Source organism: Chanos chanos, chromosome 10 (genome assembly GCF_902362185.1).
Source record: "Chanos chanos chromosome 10, fChaCha1.1, whole genome shotgun sequence".
In the NCBI taxonomy this organism is placed as follows: Eukaryota; Metazoa; Chordata; class Actinopteri; order Gonorynchiformes; family Chanidae; genus Chanos; species Chanos chanos.
The window spans coordinates 16,624,714-16,643,189 of NC_044504.1; the positions used below are offsets into that span (position 1 = coordinate 16,624,714).

At 41.9% G+C, this 18,476-nt stretch overlaps 1 protein-coding gene across 1 annotated transcript in view; it reads left to right on the forward strand.

The window, feature by feature from the left end:
• The window catches only part of adam12b (ADAM metallopeptidase domain 12b), a 61,094-nt gene that overhangs the window by 33,954 nt on the left and 8,664 nt on the right, over nucleotides 1-18,476 (forward strand). The window contains exons 8-17 of the mRNA XM_030787413.1: nucleotides 617-688; nucleotides 1,037-1,206; nucleotides 1,463-1,547; nucleotides 3,559-3,707; nucleotides 12,390-12,567; nucleotides 14,220-14,309; nucleotides 15,436-15,631; nucleotides 16,126-16,234; nucleotides 17,289-17,487; nucleotides 17,643-17,720. Coding sequence (XP_030643273.1) covers nucleotides 617-688; nucleotides 1,037-1,206; nucleotides 1,463-1,547; nucleotides 3,559-3,707; nucleotides 12,390-12,567; nucleotides 14,220-14,309; nucleotides 15,436-15,631; nucleotides 16,126-16,234; nucleotides 17,289-17,487; nucleotides 17,643-17,720 — 1,326 coding nt within the window. The remainder of the gene's footprint in view (nucleotides 1-616; nucleotides 689-1,036; nucleotides 1,207-1,462; nucleotides 1,548-3,558; nucleotides 3,708-12,389; nucleotides 12,568-14,219; nucleotides 14,310-15,435; nucleotides 15,632-16,125; nucleotides 16,235-17,288; nucleotides 17,488-17,642; nucleotides 17,721-18,476) is intronic.

Here is an 18,476-nt window from a genome sequence, read left to right on the forward strand (position 1 = left end):
TTGTATGAAATGTAACAGAAGAAAGACATTTTGGATTATTGCAACCTTTCCTCTTCTTTTGTTAATTTCTTATAACAGTAAGGAAAGACCTTGATTAAAATTACAATAGCTATATTTGCACATCACATCCTCTCTTTTCAAAGGATAAAAATTCACAAAGTCACTCTCAAGGCCAGATACTCTAAACACAGAGGCAGCTCCTTCACGGTGGGTTGACACTTGAGGACCATGGGTCTGCGCTGCACTATTGTGTTTTGCATGTCAGTGTTTGTCCATCAGTCCAAACACACACACACACACACACGTACACACAAGCTGTCAGGTCAGATATAGTTTCCCTCCTTTCCTCAGATAGCTGCCAGCATGACAGCCTCAACACAGCACATCGTCTATTCACTAAACAACACACACACACACAAACGCGCACGCACACACACACACACACACATGCGCAGTGTCTCTGTCATACGCAGCAGATACCCAGAAAAAACACAGGACTGACATAATTATGTTTATATTTTGAATTTCAAAGATACGCAGGATTCAATCTTAAAACTCTCCTAGGTTTGTACGTTATTGTGTCTCTCTCTTTTTTCTTTCTCTGTCTCTTCATCAGTTTCAGAAACAAGGGAAAGACGTGGAAAAGGTCAAGCAGCGACTGGCAGAAATCGCCAATTATGTGGACAAGGTATAAAACACAGCCCTCTTTCCCTGACGAACAAAGAGGATTAATCAGGGCCTTTAAAATAGAAACTTGATTGACGCTGCTGAATATGAAACGGTCTAAATGAACGGCTGGCTGTAGGAGATGCTCTCAGCTTCATGGCCAACCTAAAAGCATCATATTTTTAGAATGAGTGGGATGACTGGATGAAAAGATGGATGGATGGACAGATGGATGGATGGATGAATGAATAGATGGAAGTTGGAGGTTGTTCATTTGCAAGTGGATAACTGAAATTTATATGTATTGCAAACCTGTATGGGTGAGAGTTTTTCACAATGGTGTGTGTGTGTGTGTGTGTGTGTTTGTCAGTTTTACAGAGCGCTGAACATCCGTGTGGCGTTGGTGGGTTTAGAGGTGTGGAGTGACTCAGATAAGTGTGCCGTCACACAGGACCCTTTCACTACACTGCACGAGTTCCTGGACTGGAGAAAACTCAAACTACTGCCTCAGAGACCTCATGATAACGCTCAGCTAATCAGGTATACACACACACACACACTCACACACACACACACACACACTCACTTACACACACCAATACAAATGCAGTAATCCCAAACACACATCTATACATGCAAACAGTAATACATTAATATGCATACATGCGCAAAATGTATATGCACGTACACACACACAAAACACCATACATATGAACACAAATAAATGATTACACAAACACTTATGCAGTTGCTGTGTGTGTGTACTTCACCTATAACCCTTGCCCTCTTGTGTTAGTGGGGTTTACTTCCAGGGCACCACCATTGGCATGGCGCCCATCATGAGCATGTGCACTGTGGAACAGTCTGGTGGTATTGTCATGGTGAGTAGACAGCCCAGCCCCTTTCATACCTCACTGTCCTTCTATTCCTCTTTCATCCTGCTTTCTTGTTTCGTCTCTGCCCTTCCTTTTTAGCATTCACCACTCCCCATTCTAGGTCAGTGAATCAAATATTCACCCTTGTCATTCACAGATTAAGTGGGTTTTTTTCTTTCTTCCCTTGTTCTGTTCTCATTTAACTTTTAGTCTCTTCTAGATTTGACTGCCTCTCCTTACCTTCAAGACAAACATAGCTCTTATCTTAGACTGAAAGTCAGCAAAAAAATATCTTTAAAAATCTCTACCGCCTTTTTTTAAAACATGTTTCTTTATTTATGACTTCCTCAAAAGCTCTCAGAGCATCTTGCCCACTTTGTCCCTTGTACTACAGGATTGTTTTTTTTTTTTTTTCCATAAGCTCTGATCATTTCAGTAGCTGCCTCCCTTTAGGAGACTCATTCTATGTGTGAGTGTTTATCATTAAAAAACACCAGGGGAGTTTTTCAAGGTCATCTAAAGACTTACCTTCATCCCAGCATCCAGAGATAGCCTGCCAATCATAGCAATGGCCAGTGGGTATTTATCACCACATACGGCAGCCTAAATAACACCCATTTACATTTTTATTGGTCTCAGTAAATCACCAGCTCGCCAGGGAGTTTGATACATTCAGGGAGTTTGATACATTCACTGTGCACATTAGGGGGCTGAATGAACCTCTGTGTTTGTCTTTGTGTTAGCGTAAAAGATCCGAGGTCCTTTAATTTGATAGATTGCTAACAGTAAATTGGTATATGGCTTCACCTGAGAAGCAGCAGGTCTGGTTAGGGCTGGGAGGGGAAACAAATCGGTGTATTAATACACACAGTGTGGGTCTGTACTTGGCTGACAGACCACCATGGTTAAGCTGCTGCTCGTTTCCAGATGTGTGGGTGGGTGGTTGTGTGAGCGTGTAAGTTTCCTCCGTGACTCGCAGAGAGATTTAACCATGTGTGGAGTCACAGGGTGAAATGGGACTTTGAACACTTCTGGTCGGTTTTGTATGGTGACACACCCAACAGTCTCTCTGCTTCAGTCACTACATGCACGCTGAACTCCAAAACCTGTGGACACTGATTTTTTTTTTTTTTTTTCCTTCAACACAACAAATTTCACAGGGCATCTTATGAGTGTGAGATCATAAAGGTTTGACAAAAATAAAAGAACACGAGGCAACTTTTTTGAAAAGAATATGCACCCATTTTGGCTGGGACTCATATCAGAAAAATCAGAAATCCTTCTCTCAGCTGTTCGCTGGAGCTGATATGGTTTCCTCTGAGGAGCTTTGGAATGGTTTCTCTTAGGCTTTGCTTTCTCATGTTTCAAACCAACCACTCAATCTTCTATTACATTTTGTGTGAAGACATGCCCAAGTCCATACCCAAGATCCACAGCATTCTGTGGCATACTTAAGATCTGCTATAAATGCAGCTAGGCAGAAAACCATGCTCCCCACGGTGTCTTCAAAAAGCCAAGCCACATTTATCATGTCCCAAGCCTATAATCATTGGCAGGAAATGACTCAGGATCCTCTATGATAAAGAGGAGCTTGGAAGACTCCCTACCATGAAGACTGCAGTAAACTCTCTGGGCTTTGACTTCTTATGGGTTCACATAGAGCAAATCATCAGACGGGATCGCGGGGCTAAAACAGCAGACTAGTTTAAATCTGTTGCTTTGAGGAGATATGTCTGTGTTAGTATACAATTTGTGAAATAGTAGACATTATTGATTTTTATTAGTGTTTGATGGGACAGCGCCTTTAAGTGTGGGTGGATCATTTTTCCTTGTAGTGATTGGTAAACACAGGTGATAAAATGAATAAAGGGAACTATGAAACATGGTTAATAATAAACATTATCGAGAGTAAGAGCTGAGAGGTAAAAGATATAATGTGCAGTAATGGGTAATGTGAAATATGTGTGTGTTTTTTTACAATGTCAGGAGATTTATGATAATACTCCTCCTTGTCTAGGACCACTCAGATAACCCACTGGGAGCAGCTGTGACCCTGGCCCATGAGCTGGGACACAATTTTGGGATGAATCACGACACGCCGGAGCGTGGGTGCGGCTGTAGGATGACAGTTGACAGGGGAGGATGCATTATGACTCCTTCCACAGGGTGAGTTATGCCTTTATCTACATGTACCCATTTGGAATTGGACGTTTGCCTCAGATGCCTACTGCAGTAATTACATAGTACATCTCATGCTGTGATTAGATACATGGTACCTAACGGAGTCTGCTCTCTCGCGTTCTTACGCTGTCGTAGCTGCACGTTGTAATTAGTTATTTAAATTTGGGATATCTAGCGTTCCACATTCGTTGCCCACACTGTTTAAGTTGAAGTCCCTGCACCTCACAGGATGAAAAACAATGATGTGTGTTTATACCCCTCTTTCAATGTGAACATCTCATTTGGATAATTTTATTTAGAGTGCATTCCTTAACAAAATATTGTATGCAAATCCACGTCTGCTCCCCATAGAACCACTTCATTAGTGTCCAGTGAACCCCGTTATCTAAAGTCTCCCAAACAAAGCTATTGTCGCCCATGTAAACAAGAAAATAATCGCCTGTTTACCCCGCTTTCAATTAACCTCAGGGTTAATTAGCCTTCTCAAAGTGATTAATCCTACTACTATCGAACGAACCTGCTGCATTCCCATCACTGGTGAAAAACACAACACAAGTGAATGTTGCCAGTCCAATCACAAACTGGAGATATGAGGTCCAAACTGTCTAGAATGGTAACTTGGTTTCAGGGATTGATAGCTCGTGCGACTGCATGTGTCACTAGTACACATCAGGTTGATAAGGTGAGCATGCGTTTAATAGGATATTTCAACCTACCGTCTGGACTGACAGCAAATTGTGTTATCAGATGATGGTAAAATTCAAACCTGTAACTCTGGGATGTATTCTAGAGTAAGGAGAAATGGGGAAAAAAAGAAAGAGAAGGAAAATGATAGATAAAAAGACATTTAGACCCTTGGGCTCTGTATTCTGTCTTTTTGCCCTTGGAGGAACAGATCGATTGCCATGACAGCCGTGGACACCCGGGGGGACATTCCACTAAACAGAGCTTTCCAGTTAGACCGATAACTTGAGTCGAAAACTCCGCCAATAAGGAAACAGCTAAGGAATACTGAGCCGCCTTGACCTTTTGACCTAAGTTGTCCACGTAATTGAGAAATCCTGTTAAGTGGAATACACTCTAGAGAATCAATGCAATAACTTTGTACAGAATGATCACCGATGGCCAGCTCCTGTATAAACAAAAATGCCAGTGGGAACGGCAAGAAGCTACTTCTTCTCCAACCCAAAGCTGTCTGAGTGAAGGAAAGCTCAGGTGCACTTTAAATCTGGAGAATGGAGCATTTGGGGCTTTTCCTCGAAATTTATTGCTCAGTCAGATATCACCAGAAGTACTGAATGAGTGTATCTCCCCTGGTTCAGCATTCACACGCGTTCAGCATACACACAAGTTTTTCTGCTCCATCAATTTTCTGTCTGACCACAGTCGTTTCTCTCTGCCTCTCAAAGTCTGACTTTGTTGTGTGGTGTTAACCAGTTTACTTTCTAGTCTGAGGAAAAGTCTTTGCATAATCTCAGTTGTGGTCAGATCGCGGTGTCAGCCATCTCTGTGTGGTGTATTTTTATTGGACCTTGCAGCTCTCTGTTGCTGTTGGAGCATGACCATCTAAAACAGAGTAACCCAATTCTCCATCATACTCTCATAAAACAACAGAGTAACACACAAAGAGGAAACCACAAGGAGTCCTTTAGGGCAGCCATAGTCAAAGGCCTGGGTGAAAAAAAAAAAAGACAGTAAATAAGAAATGAAGGAGAACAGAGAACCAGAGAAAGGGAGAGAGAGAGAGAGAGAGAGAAAAGTATCTACCCGTTTTAGCTTAAAATAGTAGGGGGAAAAGAGAAGCTGATGTCACCCTGTTTTTTCTCATCCAATATTTACAACATCAAATTCTCCAATGAGGGCACACCACAAATTTTTCACTAGCTTTCAACACCTCTATAAACAGAAAGAGGATTTTCATAAAGCATGCATCAATGCCAGTGTCTGTCACCCCTGCTCCCTAACACCATCACCACCAGTCTTTGCTTTACACACAGTACACTTTGGGGAAAAGAATAAAGTGAACATTCATGTGCTTGGGAAAACACTGTAGAGATGAAATGTATTTACAGTGTGTGTGCTTTCAGCTGGATGCAAAATTGGTGCTGTTGTGTATATATGTAAATGTTAATGTGTGTGCTATCTGGGAGTTAAGAGTGTATTTGCAGGTTGAGCTTAGATGTTTTGTTTGGCAATGAAAGGAGGTTGTGTACTTCTGCAGAGTCAGAACAATACTGCCCTATTTTCCAACTTCACGTGGGAGAGACACAGACACACTTCCTCAGTTTATTACTGCCTAAATGGAGTAAGACATACTAATAAACATAAATCACACACACACACACACACACACGCACACTTTTTAGCATAGTGTCCTGTTCTGCTCTGATAAACATCCCAGAACACAAATGTGGTGGTACCTTATATAATGTCATATATTGACTTAGTCAGCGACTCAAAACCCTTTTCCAGGTCTCAGTCTATTGTTCTGCTAAGACTGCACAGGACACTAAAAAACATGAGGAAATTTCTAATCTGACATAGTGCATTATCTGTGCCCCTTTGACACAGATTGTGAGCGAGTTTCCCAAACTGTGAGTTTCCCATCATTCATCCTAAATGTCCTGTCTCTCTCACACCACTCTCAATGCGAGCACAGTGAGACAGACAGCAGAGTACACAGTCAGAATAGAAGGTTGATGACAGGAACATGGACAGAAAGCCAGAACTGGAGAGACAGAGAAAGAGACAATCAAATGATGAGAGATATGAATCGAAAAACTGACTGAAGGAACAACAAACTGTGAGATATGTGTTGAAAATGTAAAGAGATTAAACAAGAAGGTGAAAAGGACAGATGTAGAAGTAGAGGGAAAGACAAAAGCAAATACACAAAAAGAAAAACTAAGATGTTATGAGAGAAACATGCGGATGGTGTCAGGGTTAATCTAGAAGATTCTAACTGTAATAATGGAGGTTAGTGGTGTTTATAAATAATGAAGTAGAGGGAAGTTGTTTTTGTCGGAGAAGGTGGAATGAATCCTCTGAGAGTTTTGTTAGCTTTGATAGTATGTCAGGAGGAAAAGCACTGAGATATTCTTTAATAGTTAATTACAGTTTGTGATTTGAATTAAGCAGACATGTTGTTCAGCCTTATGGAGTATATATGATTAACATTTTCCAGTCTTATGGAATCTGCACTTAAGATGTTGTGGCCCAGCATTGTACGTAGACTGTATTTCTTTCTCAGTGTGCTCGTCCACCAGACTGTAATCAAAGGGTAAAAATCAGTGCAGTATTGCGTGTTTGTGTCAGCTGGCCTTTAAAGGAAGCTCCGCTGATCATATCATTCAGTGAAAAAAAGTCTCTGGCCTTTTTCAGCTTTTGATAGTCACATGAAACTCATCATAACGTCTAATCACAAACAATGCTCATCATCCTGTGAATGCCAGACAGCGATGTGGAAAAAATAAAAATGACGTGAGTCGTGCATAGTTTAGGGCTGGGACGGTTAGAGTGGGAACCGGCTGAGTTCTCGTATCTATTCTCTCATCTCTCAGGTATCAGAGTTATCAGAGCAGCACTAATAGGTTGCATTCATGCTGAGCTTAGAAAATGTCTGGACAGAGAATAGACATTTTGGAATATCAGCTCCGTTAGCTGTTACTGAAGAAGTCTGTGTGTCGGTAGAGCTGAGAAGATACTGAGAGCATGCTTTCTTTCTCTCTCTCTCTCTCTCTCTCTCTCTCTCTCTCTCTCTCTCTCTCTCTCTCTTTCTTTCTGTCTTTCTTTCTTTCTTTTTTTCTTTTGTTCTCTTTCCTTCACTCTGTGTATGTGAGCATGTATTGTGTGTGTGTGCGTGTGCGTGTGTGTGTTTTTGTGCGTGTGCATGTCAATAAGTTGATGCAAATGATGATGGCATGACCTTGATAGCTTGCCTGTTTCAACACCTTGCTGGGTTAAATTTGATTAACATAGTTGGAATTCCCTAGTGGAGCATGCTGGGGTTTAAGCTAATATTACCCCATAGAACGTACAGCCTTTTCCTGGAACACCAGCCCCACATGCTAGCTCAGCTGTAATAATACTCAGTTGGGTGCTGAACAGAATGATTAGGACCATCTCACAGCTGCACATAGATTATCTGATTGTGCTCTCTCTCTCTCCCTCTCTCTTTCTCTCTCTGCTTAACTAGTGAGAATACAAATGCACATATGTTCACTACCCTACTCTAAGTTATCAGACAATCCTTTGATTATGATCAGAGACTATGCATGAAGTCTTTCTGTGTAGAGCAAGAGAGAGTATAAAGTCAAAAGGTTTGAATTTGTTATTTAAAGGAGTTTTAGAGGAGTGATTTTTGGGACTGATGTCAAGAGTAAAGATTGAAGCAGTTCCCAGACGAAAGCTAAAAGTGATTCAAGAGGGAGGGATTGAAAAGGTGCATGGATGGTAGGTTCATGTGTATACACACACACACACACACACACACACACACACTTTATGGCTAGAAACAGATGGATCAGCTTTGCAGTCACAAGAACTGAGCTGAGGCAAGAAGAGCCAAGAGGGACTGAATGGACACTTGTAGAAGTGCATTTCTCTCTCTCTCTCTCTCTCTCTCTCTGTGTGTGTGTGTGTGTGTGTTTGCGCCATCATTGGCTCTCTTTATCTCTGTAGCACCTGCCGCACAGCTGAGAGAACAAACTGGCTTGGAAATGTCACATTCTCATCACGTTCACCAGCTCAAAGTGCCTGGCTCTCCTAGAAAAAAAAAAAAAAAAACACCCTCCGCTTGATGTGAATCCAACTCCACCCATAGCAGTTCTACCACTGAATCATTCTAAGCCATATAAACCAAGCTGTCTAAAAGCTGCCTATCACTAGCCTGACTTTTCAGTCCGCTAAGCCCTCTTAACCTCGTTTACCCGTTGCCAAGACTGTCCAGCTTTACCCTTCTCTGCGCTAGCCTAGCCAACCTTCCCCTTGCCCTGTGTGCCAGTCCAAACTGGTTTCTCCTCTGTGTGAAATGCCACGCTTCAGGACTCCCTCACTTTCACTGTCGGTGCATCAGCTTCTCATTCACCGCTACCATATCATTCTCTCTACAAACCTGTTAAATGCTGACATCTCTCAACAGACTTTTCCCAGTTCTCAACAGGAAACTTTCGCTCTTTCTCAATGCCAGATGTCGTGACTTCTAATGCCAGGTATTTGCCCGCACATAACAGATTCCTTCCCATTTCTTCCCCTTATTCTAATCCTCTATAGTCTATAAATCTCTGGTCTTTTGCTGTGAAACTTCATAGCTGTTGCCTTCAAGATGCTTTTTCCAGTAACTGGTGTTTCTTATGTTGTTGTCTGACTTAATAGCACGTCCCAGCATTCTTAAAACAGGATTGTATGATTGCTGCTGTGTTACTCTGTGTTTTGTTTTGTTTTGTTTTCTTGTGAGGTGATCTGAAATAGAATCATGGCATTCTGGCTGAGGGCAGACCCCCCCCCAAAAAAAACCCTGTTTTAATCTGGGCATGGACAGTCCTCATTTACCTCTTCACAACCCTGTCCTCTTCAAACCAAGCAACCCACCCCCACCCCCAGGGGAAGCACAGCTGTTCTCTGACAATTATTTCTCTCTTTTCCTTCTCCTCCTCTCTCTTTCTTTCCTCTTTTTTTCCATCCACCTAGAATTCGTTTGGCCTTAGCTGGCACCAATAACAGAGGCATTTCTTTTCTCTGCTTCACTCAACTGAAATCAGCTTTTCCCTGTCTCATGTCTAAAAGAAACAAATCAAACCTCCCAGTCTGGGTAAGACGCCTCTCCTTAAGTGTTTATCTACAGAGGGAGTGGCCAATGAATTGTCCAAGTGTTGATGTCTGAAGTTAGAGATTTGCTGTGCTCTAAATCTACGGTCTCTCAGTGAGAGACAAAGCATTACCCACCCACCATCACCATCTCAGGACCACAGACCTTTAGACATCAGTTAAAAGCAAGACAAACCAATCTATGAGCTGTCTCCCCTAATGACAATGATAATCTCATAGTCAATAGTCAGTCTGGACATTAAGACTTGACAGCCATACTCTTAAAGGTGAAATGTTTCCTGCCTAATTTATTTATTTATTTGTTTGTTTATTTTGAGAATCATTACTGAGGAAGGAGAGGAGACAGGGAGAGATACTTTTCAACTCCAGTCCTGGAGACCCTATAGATCATACAGACTGCATAGATTGTATGGTTAGTGCTGGTACCTGCACATATAGTTTAAAAAAAAAAGTCAAACAGTCAGTAAACAATAGACAGGTTCAATAAGGTGTAGAGGTGCTGGCTAGAGTAAAATTGATGTGTCTTGTTGGTCTGCAGGCCCAGAGTTAAGAAACACAGCAACAAAACAATATTTGGAGATTGACCAAAATGGAAGGCCAGTGTACAAAGCCACTTTCCACCCAGCTAATGGAGGCCCGCTCAGAGTAATAGCAGTGTTTGTAAAAAGGCTCTTACTCATAGAGGCTTGTTACTGTGAAAGGCTTTTCAGGGCAGAACTGAAAAAGATGGTTATTTAGCACCAAAATGCTTTTGTGGCAGCTGATATAGAGGGTGCTCAGAGCTCCAGGTTGCAATGACATTGTCCACGACAACATTACAGAGCACTTACAGGAATTTTTAAAGAGCAAGTGAAGCTTGGATCTGCTTAGATGTTCCACAGCAGTGTTGGCCAAAGAAACACCAACCTAGTTAAAAATCAGGTTTACCATGTTGCTCCAGCAACAGAACTGAGACCACAAGTAAGACCGTACGACATGCATGATATCATTGCAACCTTCTGGTGTAATCTCACAGGACGTCATTTGGTGTAACTTAATGAGATATCATTTCATTCTGTCTCTTCCCCTCTCTCTCTCTCTCTCTCTCTCTCTCTCATATAAACACATGCTAATGAGCCATTAAGCCATGAGGGAAACGGTGCAGACGTGTCAAGTGTTTGGTGTGGTCGGCTCATTGTGCTTGGACTGGAATGTGAGAGGCGTTATAAGAAATGGGATAATAAAGGATCCATTCCAGTGCTATGCGATATGTTTGTTTTAAAACAGACACTAATCCATAAATATTAGAAGAATGACACTCCCATTAAAAAAACGAAGCGTCTACTGGTTGCTGGACAGTACAGGTTCCTAACCAGAGGATAAAGAGAAATGACTTGCGGTAGGTGGTCATTGTGTTTGAGCCTCATTGCCTTTATAAATATGAATGTTTTTAAATCCTTTCCAAGCTTGTATATCTAATTAATCTGGGGATGAAACTCTTCTACAAAAAAACACACACACACAAAGACAGGGACTGGTACACAAAGACACTGCAGCTCTCATACACACTCTGACGCACACAGACTCATATACATATTCATGAACGAACAGCAAACGCTCCCCTTCGCTTCTCAGCTCATTTGTTTGTTTGTTCCTATGCGTCTTTGTTTGTCGAGGTCAGAGAGCCTGAGTCAAGTTTAAGCACGTCCCCTGTCAGCCGACCGTGACCAATCCTTCTGCAGCTTTTCAGAGTGAACTCAAGATAGACAAATATGCTTCGAAAACAACAGTTCATGAATTTTTACTCCAAGTCCTCTCTACCTCTAATTTCTGCATCACAAAAACATTGTCTCATCGAAGACAGGCGGACATATGCGGGGATGAGCAGAGACATGTAGCATCTGTCTGTTAGGTTTGTGTGGGTCCATGACCAGACTGGAGTTTAGCTTGGCTGAGTCCTGTTAGAGAAACTCTATGTGAGAAGAAGTGTCTGGAATTCGGGAAGTTTCCCATTCTGATCATCTGATTTGGTCTGGTTTAGTATGACCTCATATTAACCTTTCAGACCATCAAAGCGTGTGGCCTTATACTTATTTTGACTTTTTCTGAGACGGTACTGGGGACCTGAATAAGAATAGTGTTAATTTTGTGAATGTGACCTCCTGCATATTTCATTAGTATGCTTGGCTGGGTCATCGAAATGGTTTGGTGAGATTTTGACATTCACGGTCCTGTGCAGGGTCGGTGTGTATGACACCCCAAGAGTCTTATGCTGTGGCAGAGAAATGTCCAGTTCAATCTGTCTTACCGAATTACTGCCCTCTGTTACGCCAAATCTCCAAACAAATTTAGACTGGACATGGAGTCTGGTCAAGGATTTCTTGGCTGTCTCTTTCCCTTAGACTAGCCATCCTGAAATCACACAAATCAAAACTTAGATGTGACATTAATGTTTTGTGTTTGTAAGTGTCTCTTGTAGAGTTTTGGATCTCTAATGGATATACCTTTTATGAACTAACTAAATTGTTTTGTTTTGCTTTTTGAACAAATAAGGGTTGTGGGCAGGGCTGAGGTTTCAGATGGTGAAGGTGGAGATTTTGAATTGACTTGTTGATGGTGTATGAAAATTGTATGGGTTTGAACATAATTATTGGTTGGAATAAATGGCTTTTGAAGCCTTCTCTTTCTCTGGCTGACTAACGTCTCTAAAGAAAAGGAGTCAGAGTGACTGATCAGAACAATAGAAATAGAATTAAATGAAAAGGTCAAACCACCATGTTTCTGTTTATTGTCAAGAATAGCAGTTCAGAAACCTAAAATGTGCCCCTTTCTCTCCCTCTCTCTATCCCTCATTCCCCACAGGTATCCTTTCCCTACTGTTTTCAGTACCTGCAGTAAGAAGGATTTGGCAGCCAGTCTGGAGAAAGGAGTGGGCATGTGTTTGTTCAACATGCCAGAGGTCAAAGTACTCTACGGGGGGCAGAAATGTGGCAATGGATACATCGAGGAGGGAGAAGAGTGTGACTGTGGAGAACCAGAGGTACAACAGAGATGTGTGTGTGTGTGTGTGTGCGTGCGTGCATGTGTGTATGTGTGTGTGTGTGTGTATTGTTGTTTGTGTTTGTCAATTTGTATGCCGATATGGATTTTTTTATTAAGCCAGAGGAAGTTTAAAAAAAACACAGAATAGCCAGAGTGTCAAACTGAGCCATAACAAAGCAGAACAATTTCACCAAACTCAGACAAAGAAAGCACAGTGTGTCAACCCATCCCTGCGGAGCTCATCCAGATTGGACTGAGCGTTATATTACTGTGACGTGTCTTGATCTCCACTCCACCGGGCTTTGTTTTCTCCTGAACTCCTGAACACAAAGTTTACATATGTTAAAAACACATGTATAGGAAATGAATAAGTCAGAAAACTGTCTTCTCACAGGAGAGAGCACATTTAAACACTCACATACAAACACTCACATACATATTCACTTATAGTCATTTATCATTTAGAGAGCCTCAGTATGTTTTTTTAAATAGGTCAGAATGTCATTAAAATACCCCACTAGTATAAACCATTACATCCACAGACAGTTCTATGTGACAAAAGTAATATTTGTTTCAGAAACATATTGATGTGGTAGAGTAGTAGTCCAGTATAAACCACAGCTAAGCTAGTGTTTACAATGCGAACACCATGTAGTGATGTTATTGGCGTGCATGTAGAGCACCGGATTAAAAAGAAAAAGGCTTTTTAATCAGGCCTGGTGGTTTAAAGGGCTCTTGTTCTGTGGTTTGGGATGGTCCACTACCCCTCTGAGGTCCTGTGATCTCAGAGTAGGGACTGGTGTGTGGGCAGCATGCCCAGTTCCAGTCCTCGCATACTGGGGAAGAGGATGAGTGAGTTCCTGTCACTCTCCACATTTACAACATGAATGATGTCAAGCAGAGAGAGGTGAGTCGGGCCAATGAAGAGACTCTCTACCCAAAAAGTAGTCCACCAGGGCAAAGCCTGACCCCACGTCCTCAACACCTCACCCTCACACACACACACACACACACACACACACACACGCACACAGTATCCCCTTTCCTCTCATTGTGTTGAAGGGCAAGAGTCCTCATCATATCCGCTTCATTTCCAGGCTGATGTCATAAGCAGACATGCACACACACACACATACACATACACACACACACACACACACACACACACACACATACACACACACACACACACATACACTGTAAACAATTCAAGGACTAAGAATAACAGATCTTTCTTAACAATGAAAACAGCATGGTCAAGTGGAGATCAAACTGACTTGCACCCACTAATATAAAACATATGATGGCTTAGTCTGTCCACACAAATACACTCTGACAGAGACACACAGACTGGTTTGTTTTTCAAGTGCTGTTGTCTCTATGCTTTCATGCTGAAAGGTAAAGAGTTGATCAATTTAAACCAAGAATGAAATGAAGGAGTTCTTTCTAGAAGAGGAGAATATTTGAATTGTGTTTTATTCCAGATTTTGTTAACTAATGTATTGGACTACATAGTTCTATTACAGACTATTATTGATATGTGTTTTGCCTTTGTAGTTCACCAGTTACTGGTTCCTTGAATGCTTCTTTGGCATAACAATGCATGTTTTGCTCTAAATGACATGAACTCTCATGTTGTCTGTGTGTCAGGAGTGTATGAACCCTTGTTGTAACGCTACAACCTGCAGCCTTAAAGGAGATGCAGTCTGTGCCCATGGACAGTGCTGTGAAGACTGTAAGGTAAAACTCTACCTCCATACACACACACACACGCACACACACACACTCATACACACCAGCACATATCTCCCTCTCTCTCTCTCTCCCTTCTCTCGCTCTCTTTCTCTCTGTCTCATGCTTTTTCCCCCTCTGTTTTCCCCTCATACACAACCGCTCAGCAGAGACAGAGGAAGCGTGGAAATCGATTCTCTTTGCCCCATTACCAGGCTCAACATGAACTGACATTTATGCTCCAAAAAGTAGACATCAAGTTTCCTGCGAGATCTCCAGACACATAAATCAGCAGGCAGAACTCACTGCTAAACTAAACAGAGGAGGCACCCAAAGTAAAGGCTTTGCCTCTCTCTGTGGTACCAGTCACCGCAGCGTTGGGGAAAAGGGATGAAACTGGGTCGGTTCCCCTGAGGCTCATGGGATGGCAACATCGCAATCAAGACTTGACTGTTTCCCTCGAGTTTGTTTCTGTTTTTACAGAGGAAAAACTCGAGGAAATTTAAAAAAAAATGTGTTGCACACGTCAGTGGTGCACTTTTTTTTTTTTTTTTACCAAAATTTAAAGCTGAGCGGGAGAAATTAACTCAATTTTCTTTTGTTTTGACTTTTGTTTACAGATGAACTTCATCTATGTTTTTTAAACCCCTTTTTTCTTAATCTCCAGTTCCTTGTGCTATCAAAAAATCCATAACATGATCCCTTGTTTCAGTGTGTGAAGGTAAAGATTACTATCTCTTGAGTTGTACAAATGCAGACATGGTGTCTGTTTGCTTTAGGAGAGTTTTTACAGAAATACAGAACACAGTATTTCCCAGTTAGCCATGTTCTTTGCAATCCCTGACCCGAGAGTGGTATTACTGAGACTTGAACTCACAACCCCAGCAATAGCACACAGTGTAATGTACCCCTGCACCACCCAGCTGTGTGAGACATGTTTTATTTCTCATTTGTTCATCTTATCTGTGGATCAACCTCAGTTCATTTTAACACGCCGCCCTGTTACATCCCTCTCCTCTATCACTCTCTCTTCCTGTTCATCTCCAGCGTGTCGGCTGTCTTTGTTGCCAAAAGTCCTCTCTTCGAGATCGTTCTGATATCTGTAGTATTTTTTTCTCTTGCGTCTGGTTTGCAGCTGAAGCCAGCAGGCACTCCCTGCCGTGAGTCCAGTAACTCCTGTGATCTTCCTGAGTTCTGCACCGGTGCCAGCCCGCACTGCCCCGCCAACGTTTACCTGCACGACGGGCACACCTGCCAGAACGTGGACGGCTACTGCTACAATGGCATATGCCAGACGCACGAGCAACAGTGCATCACTCTCTGGGGACAAGGTCAGACTTTTTTTTTACAGGTCTCTTCTATAGAAACATGGGACATTTGTTACTGGGACAACAGATTGTAGAAGAGTGTCCAGCTGTGGCTAAACATTTGCCATGGGAATAATTCAGTAACCATGTGGAAAAGAGTGCTCCAAGGCTCTCCTGTTCTTGGAGTGGTCTTTAATGTAGTTTCCTGAGCTAGGAATATTTGAGTGTCAGGAACCAGCGTAGAGGCAGGACCCAGTGAGTTTGATGGCTTGGACCTCCCATATTTAACGTTTGTTCACATCTTGTAAATTCTCAACGGAATGTGGCAGAAGCTGTAATTTAACTCAACACTTCAACTGTGCTCCATTTGGTTCCACAGGCAAAAAGCTAACCGGCAAAATTTGAAAATAGTCATCATTATGTATCCTCAAAAAGAGGTTAAAAGTCCCTATTTGGCTCAGGTAGTAAATTAATTCAGTGAATGTTTTCCCTCTCTCTCATTCCTCCTCCTCCTCTAGGAGCCAAGCCTGCCCCGGGGATTTGCTTTGAGAGGGTGAACTCTGCAGGAGATCCCTATGGGAACTGTGGGAAGGATTCCAAAGGCTCCTTTGCCAAATGTGAAGCACGGTACAGCTTGGCAGTGCTACACACTACATACAGAACATGTCTTCTGCCTTATGAAAAAAACAACAATAGAATACCAGTCAAGTATACCTCCACTAACTCAAACACTAAGTTTAAACATTTGTTTCCAAGCTAAATTAAAAAAAAAAAAACAACTTCTGCTTTTCAGTCTGTAGGATATCTTTAGCTTATTTCATCTCCATATGTTCATCTTCATGAAGTCCCTGCATGTGAGGGTCACAGATCCACAGGTGTTTGATCCAGTCATGTACGACGCCATCTGATTTCACTAATTAATGACCATCCTTAATTCTGTGGATCAGTTCATTAGTGCAATCAGGTGGTTTAGTTTACAGTCTGAGGATGAAAGGCTTGCAGAGACTGCAGTCCTTAAGGACAGGACTAGAGTTTTACAGCCCCACTGTGAACAACAAGACTCCTTCATGTGTCATGCATACAAAACATTATTTTGTTTTGTTTTTTTGTTTTTTCTTATTGCTGAATAAGGGCGGAACGAGTATAAACAACATTCATTTGAATACTCTGCACATGCAAGCATGGCAAACAATATGTCCATGGATAATAACATGTTCTTGGTTTATCACACTTCCCTAATATAAATATTTCAAGTCTAAAAATAAATGAAAATTTCAGTTTGAGATGGTGAAATAAATAAAGTATTAAATCGTCCATGTTTTCTCATTATTTATGGGTGTGTCATGTGCTAAGCTTCCATGAAACTGCTTTTAACTGATGTAACTGTTTTCATAACTTGAGCCTCTAAAATGGATAATTAATCATTCCAGCCAGCCTGAATGTTTATAATGTCATCTTTGCCGATAATTAATTGCTTGTTACTCATCTTTTACATGAGGGAGACGGAAACAGGCCAGTTACATCAAGACAAAATTATTCACTAATTCATTTAAAGAAATTGGTTCAGGCTATTATAACTTCATTGTTTTCTGTCATTGGTTTGACTGAAGGACACCGAACCCTGTTTTGATTCTTGTGCGTGTGTGTGTGTGTGTGTGTGTGTGTGCTGCTTTTAAAACAGGGATGCTAAATGCGGCAAAATTCAGTGCCAAGGAGGTGCTAACAGGCCAGTGATTGGGACAAACGCGGTTTCCATAGAAACAAACATCCCTTTACCTGAGGGGGGTCGTATCCTGTGCAGAGGGACGCATGTGTACCTGGGAGACGACATGCCTGACCCAGGGCTGGTGTTGGCCGGCACTAAGTGTGGACAAGGAATGGTAGGGTCAACAACTACATTATAAATGCCTGTAAAGCAAACCCACATTCAGTTAACCACTTTCTATGTTAATAATCTCCAATGTATCCGATGCATTACAAGCACTTGTTTTACATGGCTATGCTCTCTCTCTCTCTGTCTCTCTCTATCCTGTAGTTATGTTTGAACAGGCAATGTCAGAACGTTAGTGTGTTTGGAGTACACGAGTGCTCTAGGAAGTGCCATGGAAGAGGGGTGAGTGTGTGTGCCAAACAGAGCTGTCCATGTTTAACCTATCAGTGCATTAGACACCCCATCTCCAACATCACCCAGGTTCCTCACCAGCTTCCTCCCAAACGATCGACAAAAAAACCCTTCCAATCTTGAACCTACTTTAATGTAGCCTCATTCACATCACTGAGAGTGTCTAGCATCATTAAGCTGCACAGAGAAGAAGGAGGAGGTTGCATCAGCGTTCTCTCTGAGGAACATACTGCAGCATCACAGTATTTTCTCTTCTTAGTTATTGTACTGAACAGAAAATGGCGTGACACTAATGCACTTCCCACACCCTCTATGACTTATTGCAACTGTTATTGGGGTTTGTCTATCAATCCTCATTAATCCTTAAAGGTTTGGAGCCGTTCAATCTAATGGCTTCATTTATGTTCCTCCTTAAAGCACCTATTTGTCATCTTTTGGCTCAGATACACACTGTGTTTGCCAATGGAAGGGTGAAAACTGAATGCTAAAACTCCACCCCACCCCCTCGCCAAAAAAAAAAAAATAAAACCCACACTGTGGCATTTGCATTCTCACTCGGAGTTGAGCCTAGAGCGGCTCTGTGTAATGTTTTATTTATCCGCCGTTGTTATGCTCTCTGAATCAGGACTCGTGGCGGCTAAAGCACTGAAGATGAATGCCTCTTTATGAATTCTCATTTTCTGTCTGTGGGCTATGTAAACTACACATATCGTATCATTTTTGAGAACTTGTTTTCCTCATCATGTG